General features: G+C 52.2%; 1 protein-coding gene across 2 annotated transcripts in view; it reads right to left on the bottom strand.

Annotated features, from left to right (window-relative positions):
• The window catches only part of DEDD2 (death effector domain containing 2), a 22833-nt gene that overhangs the window by 14115 nt on the left and 1354 nt on the right, over positions 1–7364 (bottom strand). The window contains exons 1-3 of one of the 2 annotated variants that reach the window (XM_011936554.1): positions 5843–5910; positions 4925–5290; positions 3426–3545 (exon numbers count right to left, since the gene is read on the bottom strand). In XM_011936554.1, coding sequence (XP_011791944.1) covers positions 3426–3545; positions 4925–5252 — 448 coding nt within the window. In that variant the 5' untranslated portion in view covers positions 5253–5290; positions 5843–5910. Of the gene's footprint in view, positions 1–3425; positions 3546–4924; positions 5291–5842; positions 5911–7364 lie in introns of those variants that run through there. The other variant, XM_011936553.1, reaches the window with a different exon arrangement.

The raw sequence follows: 7364 nt of genomic DNA on the forward strand, positions 1-7364 counted from the left end.
CAGCCTGGGCAACAAGAGTAAAACTCTTTCTCAAAATAATAATAATAATAATAATAATAATAATAAACAAAAAGTCTGGCTGGGAGCAGTGGCTCACACCTATAATCCCAGCACTTTGGGAGGCCGAAGCAAGCAGTTCACCTGGGGTCAGGAGTTCGAGACGAGCCTGGCCAACATGGTGAAACCCTGTTCCTACTAAAATACTAAAAATACATTAGCTGGGTGTGGTGGTGTGTGCCTGTAGTCCCAGCTACTCGGGCGGCTGACACAGGAGGATCGTTTGAACCTGGGAGGCAGAGGTTGCAGTGAGCTGAGATGGTGCCACTGTACTCCAGCCTGGGTGACAGAGTGAGACTCCATCTCAAAAAAAAGTCTTTGTAACATTCTTGTTTCTTCGTTTAGAGTCTGGGTCTCGTTCTGTTGACCACTGGCATGCCACCACACCCAGCTCATTTTTTTTTCTCTGAGACAGAGTCTTGCTCTGTCACCCAGACTGGAGTGCAGTGGCGTGATCTCAGCTCACTGCAACCTCCACCTCCCTGACTCAAGCAATCCTCCTACCTCAGCCTCCTGAGTAGCTGGGACTACAGGCACATGCCACCACACCTGGCTAATTTTTTGTATTTTTTATAGAGACAGGGTTTTGCCATGTTGCCCAGCCTGGTCTCAAATGCCTGGGCTGAAGCAGTCCACCCGCCTTAGCCTCCCAAACTGCTGGGACTACAAGTGTGAGCCACTGCACCCAGCCAGGTTTTTTATCTTTTTAGACACAGGGTCTCACTATATTGCCCAGGCTGATCTCAAACTCCTGGCCTCAGGCAATCCTCCTGCCTCAGCCACCCAAAGCACTAAGATTACAGGCATAAGCCACCAAACATGGCTATGATGTTAATCTTAAATTTAAAATACTAACAGAAACTTTTTGAAAAGTAGTCTCTAGCACTATTCACTGAAAGAACCTAGGAACAATATACACACTCAGCACCCAGGTTTTAGTCTCTAAATACCACAGCTTCCTTTAAAACCGCTGATTCTAGGGTGGGGAAGGGAAAGTTCAAAGTGAGCCCAGGACATCTTGCAGTGCCACAAAGCAGGAAGCACCCAAAGAACGATATAAACACATGAAGAAGACACAAGAGGCTAGCCAACTGGAACCTTAGGAAGACTGACTGACTGTAACAAGTCTGTAAATAGTGTATGGGTGACACTCAAACTCAAAGGAGCATTGGGGGAATACCTCTTGAAAGAGAAAGAAAAAAGAAAAAGAATTAGAAAAATCACCATTTTGTAAACACCAATGTGATAACTGGTTCAGAAGGAGCTCACACATGTGAAACCCACTGAGTAAATAGCTATTAGGGAACAGGACGTGCCAAAGTATCACCTCATAGACTGTTTACTAACCACGAGAACTAAACGTCCCTTCGCAATGGACAAACGTGGCAGACATCCGCTTAACCAGGTGATCAAATTTTCCTGCATCAGAAAAGCCAGGCCGTACATGCCTGGGGATGTACTCCAGTATGAACTAGATGGCAGCAACCAAGGATTATTCCTGCCAGAAACGTATAAACTGAATCTAACCAAGCCTCAGACACAATTCCCATTTAATAAAAAATGTAAGGGAAAGAAGGACGAGTTAAATGACTCCATCAGGAAATAGACAGATAAACAATCAGGACATTCTACAAAACAACCGGCCTGCTAGGGTGAATAAATCAATGTTACAGGAAAAAGAAAAAGGTATGGGGTGTAGGGACAGTTTCTGCACTACGGGAGGAAACTAAGGAGACATAACAACGGAATGCATGCCAACTCAATTCTGAACAGATTCTGAACGGCCCCACAATCTGGGGATATGTGAAAATTGACCATTAGAATATCAGAGAATTTGTGTTTATTTTCTTAGGTATAATGGTCTTAAAGTGGTAAAGGAGAACATCCTTATTCTCCATGGATGCCTAATTTAGGGGTAAAGCATCCTGATGTCTGTAATTTACTTTCAAAGGGTTCAACAAAAAATGTAGAATTACATATACACATAAAGCAAAAGTAGGAAAATCTTAACAGTTATTGAACCTAAGTGGAAGATGTTAACTGTACTAATCTTTCAACTTCTATGTTTGAAATTTCACATAATAAAAAAAAAAAAGAGAGGTGGCCAGGGCGCAGTGGCTCACGCCCGTAATCCCAGCACTTTGGGAGGCCCAGGTGGGCAGACTTCTTGAGACCAGGAGTTCAAGACCAGCTTGGGCAAGATGGTGAAACCTCATCTCCACTAAAAATACAAAAAAATTAGCCAGGCATGGTGTCACGTGCCTATAGTTCCAGCTACTTGGGAGGCTGAGGCAGGAGAATTGCTTGAACCTGGGTGGCAGAGGTTGCAGTGAGTAGAGACTGCACCACTGCACCCCAGCCTGAGTGATTGAGACTCTGCCTCAAAAAAAACAAGCCGGGCGCAGTGGCTCACGCATGTAATCCCAGCACTTTGGGAGGCCAAGGTGGGCGGATGACGAGGTCAGGAGATCGAGACCATCCTAGCTAACATATGAAACCCCATCTCTACTAAAAATATAAAAAAAAAAAAATTAGCTGGGCATGGTGGTGGGCACCTGTAGTTCCAGCTACTCGGGAAGCTGAGGCAGGAGAAAGCAATGAACCCAGGGGGTGGAGCTTGCAGTGAGCCGAGATTGCACCACTGTACTCCAGTCTGGGTGACAGAGCAAGACTGTGTCTCAAAACAAACAAACAAACAAAAAGAACAAATAGGGGTGGCTGGGCATGATGGCTCATATCTGTAATCGAGCACTTTGGGAAGCTGAGGTGGGAGGATTGCTTGAGGCTAGGAGTCCAATACCAGCCTGGCAACAAGGGGAAGACCCCATCTCTATAAAGGATGAAAAAATTAGCCAGATATGGTGGCATGCCCCTGTAGTTCTAGCTACTTGAGAGGCTGAGGAGGGAGGATAGCTTGAGCCCAGGAGTTCAAGGCTGCAGAGAGCTATGATTTCACTACTGTACTCCAGTCTGGGTGACAGACCAAGCCCCTATCTTGAAAAAAACAAACAGAAAAAAAAAAAAATTAGGGTTGGTGAGGAGAATAAATCAGTTAATTGGGGCATGGCAATTAAAAGAAAACAATTAGAGATAGTCAGCATGAATAAATCTCAGACACATCTAGCAAAGACCACCAGGTGCAGAGTAATACCCACAATGTAATACCATTTAAATGAAATATGAAACCATGTGCAACAATTCTATGTTGCTTCAGAACAGAGTATTTGTAGCAATGAAAACACACACATACATATATATACACACACAGTGAAAATGAGACAGAATAACCCCTCAGGCCCCTTCCTTGATAGGCACAGTTCATAAGGAAAAGAGGGATGCGGCCATCACACCCACCTAGCTGGGCTCACCTGTCTCCCACTGACCCTGCTGAGAATTTGCAGAACTGCTTGACTGCCGACGGCGACGGCAGCTACCCTCTGTCCTCTTTGAAGAGCTGGAGGTGCCATAGCTATAGCGTTCTGGAGACACTGGAGGAAGAGAAGAACAGGAAGAAGCATTCAGTCTCCTGGCCCTAATTCCCACCCTGGGAAGAATGGCTGCACCACGGGGTGCCTAAGTTCCCCAGAAGTCAGAGCCCAAATACCCACTAACTCTCAAACACCTCCTGCAGAGGTTGCTCAGATGCCTCCTGAGACAGAGAACTCATCACCACTTGGGGCAATCTAACCCACGTCTATGGCAACTCAAACTGTCAAGGTTATTCTGTTGATAGTCATGGTCAGGGTCTTTGTAATGGTCCTTTGCCTTGGCATCAACTGCCCCCAGCTCTCCCCAAGGAGTAAGCAGGCCTCTGTGCAGGCTCCCCAAATCTTCTCTTCCAGACCCTAATGTTCAGACATAGATACCCAAAAACGCTGTCAGCTCTTCCCTAGAGCTGTCCTTCTCCTGCTTATCTAAATCCTATGGGCTTACTCTGGGCCAGGGAAAGCCATAATCCCCCCTCCCCAAACTAGCCACTGCCCCTTTAGCAACCCAGACAAAGGCTTGGTCTGCATAGAGCTACTGGCAGCCTGAACCCCTCCTAGCTTCTCACCTCAAGACTGCTATCCTCCAGGGGCACTTCCTTCACAAGGATTAAGGGCATCAACTCTGGGGACAAGCTGGCTGGGTTTGAATTCTGGCTCCCACACTTCCCAGCTACGGTCTCTGCAAGCCCCTTCATGACATAACTTACCTCCCTCTCTCCCCTAGCTTGGGTCCCCTCTGCTCCTGCCACACTGGCCTCTGATGATGCCAAATTCCCACCTCGGGCCTTGGATGCTCCCTGGGATTTTCTCCCCTGGGGTCTATGCATGGCTGGCAGTGCAGCCTCAGGACAAAGCCTCCCTTCACCTTGCTGCTCTCCCGACTCTCTCTATTCCATTATTTTTGGTCTTCCTAAAACAGCATCTAAAAATAAGTTCTCGGAGTGTCCCACTAAACTTAAACTTCATGGAACAAACACCTTGTCAGCCCCATCATCCTGTACCCCCTAGGCCCAGCAAACAGGATTGTTATTACACGTGCAAACTGCTTAACTTCTCTGAGCTTGTTATTTTCCTGGTTACAGTGAAGACACTAACAGGACTTCCTTGTGGGATTACTGGGAGGCTATAAGGCACTAGTTCATATGAAGGGCTGACAGCTGTGCCTGGCATGAAACAAGTCCTCCGTAAACAGTGGCCATAATCATCATCACTGACGTGGCCAAATTCCCAAAGCCATGCTTCTCTCCTCTTGTGTTTCTCATTGATATTGTGGGAAGAGGGAGTAGTGGAATGGGACACAAGCTGCAGGCACCAGGAGGCCCAGCGGGAGCCAGGCCCTTTCCTCCCGGGAAGTGTGACACCCTCCCATTCAACCGTACCTGGCCGGCGCCGCTTGCGCGCCAGGTGCGGCAGCAGGTCGTGGCGGGCCAGCACGCGCAGGAGTTGCCCCAGCAGCCGCAGGTTGCTCTCGTCGCACTGCCCGCGGCGCTCCAGCTCCAGCAGGAGCTCTAGGCCGCTGCGGGCCCGGGCTAAGCCGCCGGCGGCACCAGGAGCCTCATCCAGCAGAAAGGCCAGGAGCTCCAGCTCGCACTCGGTCAGTTGCCCGCCCACCACCTCGAACATACGGTGAAGCGACAGCATCCCGTAGTAGTCCAGGCACTCATCCTCCTCCCAGCACGGGGCCGGGGTCGACCCGGATAGCGCCATTCCCGGGGGAGGGAGGCGGAACAAGCTCAGAACCCGGCCTAGAACCCACACAGCGGGGAGGGGGCAGTGGTCAGCGACGCGGAGGCCCGAACCCCACACCGCCAGCGCGTCTCCCCCGCCCAGTCGCGCCGGGCAGGGCAGCTCCCGCACCCCCAACCGCCTCGGTTTCCCCCTCCCCGGGGACGGAATGGTCCCGCCCGAGGTCCCCTAAGAACAGGTCAGGACGCCGGAGCCCGCTCTGCTTCTGCCCCCCCCACCGTGCTACGTTCGGAGCTAGCCCCCGGACCCGATGCGGCCCAAAAAGCCTCGGGGTCCACCCCGGGGCTCCCTGCCGACTGACCCTGACTCTGGGTAGGACTGCCCAGACGAGCCCCTTTGCTCCGTCCAGTGGTACCGTCTGATGAGTCCCCCGGCTCTACGCAAGTGGTACCGCCCGAAAGTGACCCTCTGCCCCCTCCACGGAAGAGCGACCCAGGCAGCCCCTTTGCTCCACACAGGTGGTATCGTCCGAACCCGACCCCCTCGCCCTGCAAGGCGGCCCCGCCTGCTTCCCAGAGCCCAGGTGGTCCTGTCTACTCGCCACCAGTCACCATTAGGCCTCTCTGGATCCTCACCAGATTCTGGCGTCCGGTGACTCCCGGGCGACGGCCGCAGCCACTTGTTTTCGATCTTTCTGGCACCTTCTCTATTATTACGCCTGCGTCACCTCGCCCCTCCTCCTTCCCCCAACTCGCGCAGGTGCGACCGCCACGCCCCTTAAGCGCATGCGCAGAACGATGCCTCCAAGCCCCGCCCTTCCTGGGCCGCTTGACCTGCCCCCAACAGAAGTGTCTTGGTTCGCGGGTGCTGCGCTTGCGCAGAGAGAGAGCGCGCCGCATTTGGGGCTGTACCTGGTACTCGGTTCCAGGTCCCTACTTCCCGCTCGTGACTCAAGCCTCCGGGGCCATGTAGCGCCACGTCACGAGTAGTTGTAACTACTCATCTCATTAACTACAGCCCCCTCTTGATCACGAGCTAGACGCCCACATCACCACTGCCCCTAGTTGCCCGTGGCAAAGGAACACAATCACTACATTCCTGGCTCCCAGTAACTCCTAGGCCTTATATGATCTGGTCCTGGGCACTCCTCCATTAGATTGTCCCTCACTTCCAGTGACAGCCAGAGATCTACATCTCAACTGTGCTGTCTCATGATCCCAACTGGAAATCCCGCCCCACCCCCGACCCCCAGTCTAGAAGTTCCTTCCCCTGATCAAAACCGGAACTCGCTCATCTCACGTTCAGGACGGATACCTCCTTCCAGGCGGCAACAAAACCCTCCATTCCGACTGTGCACATCTCGATGGCGTCCATCACGACCCCCATCACAGTCAGATGTCTCCACCCAGAGCCAAAACAGCCTCTCCGTAACCTCTTCCAATCTCTGCCCTCCGGGGTCGCCCAGATACCCGCTCCCTAACTTGCAACAACCAGAGAGGGTCTGTCGGGGAATCGGCGTCTAGGCTGTGGTGTATGCGTGTCCCCTTACTGCGGGGCCTTCTGTGTGACGGTCGCCACGCCCCCCACTTAGGTGACTCAAGGTCAGGGCCTGCATGTGCTTGAGACAAGTCCCCTCCCTGGACCGGTTCCCACCCCCGGAATTAAATCCTCTTGGGAGTCGGGAGACCTGGGTCCTGCCTAGCACTGGCCCAGTACTGGCTCCGCCTGAACTGCAGCAGTGAATTCAAAAGAATCGGCTGGGCACGGTAGCTCACGTCTGTAATCCCAGCACTTTGGGAGGCCGAGGTGGGCGGATCACACGAGACCAGGAGTTCGACACCAGCGTGGCCAGCATGGTGAAACTCTGTCTGTACTCTGCCGGGCGTGGTGGCACGCGCCTGTAATCCCAACTACTTGGGAGGCTGAGGCAAGAGAATCGCTTGAACCAGGGAGCAGTGAGCAGAGATAGTGCCACTGCACTCCAGCCTGGGCCACATGGCGAGACTTTGTCTCAAAAAACAAACAAACGCCGAGCGCGGTGGCTCACGCCTGTAATCCAAGCACTTTGGGAGGCCGAGGCGGACGGATCACCTGAGGTCGGGAGTTCAAGACCAGCCTGACCAACATGGAGAA

The sequence above is a fragment of the Colobus angolensis genome, unplaced genomic scaffold (genome assembly GCF_000951035.1).
Source record: "Colobus angolensis palliatus isolate OR3802 unplaced genomic scaffold, Cang.pa_1.0 Scaffold154, whole genome shotgun sequence".
NCBI lineage: Eukaryota > Metazoa > Chordata > Mammalia > Primates > Cercopithecidae > Colobus > Colobus angolensis.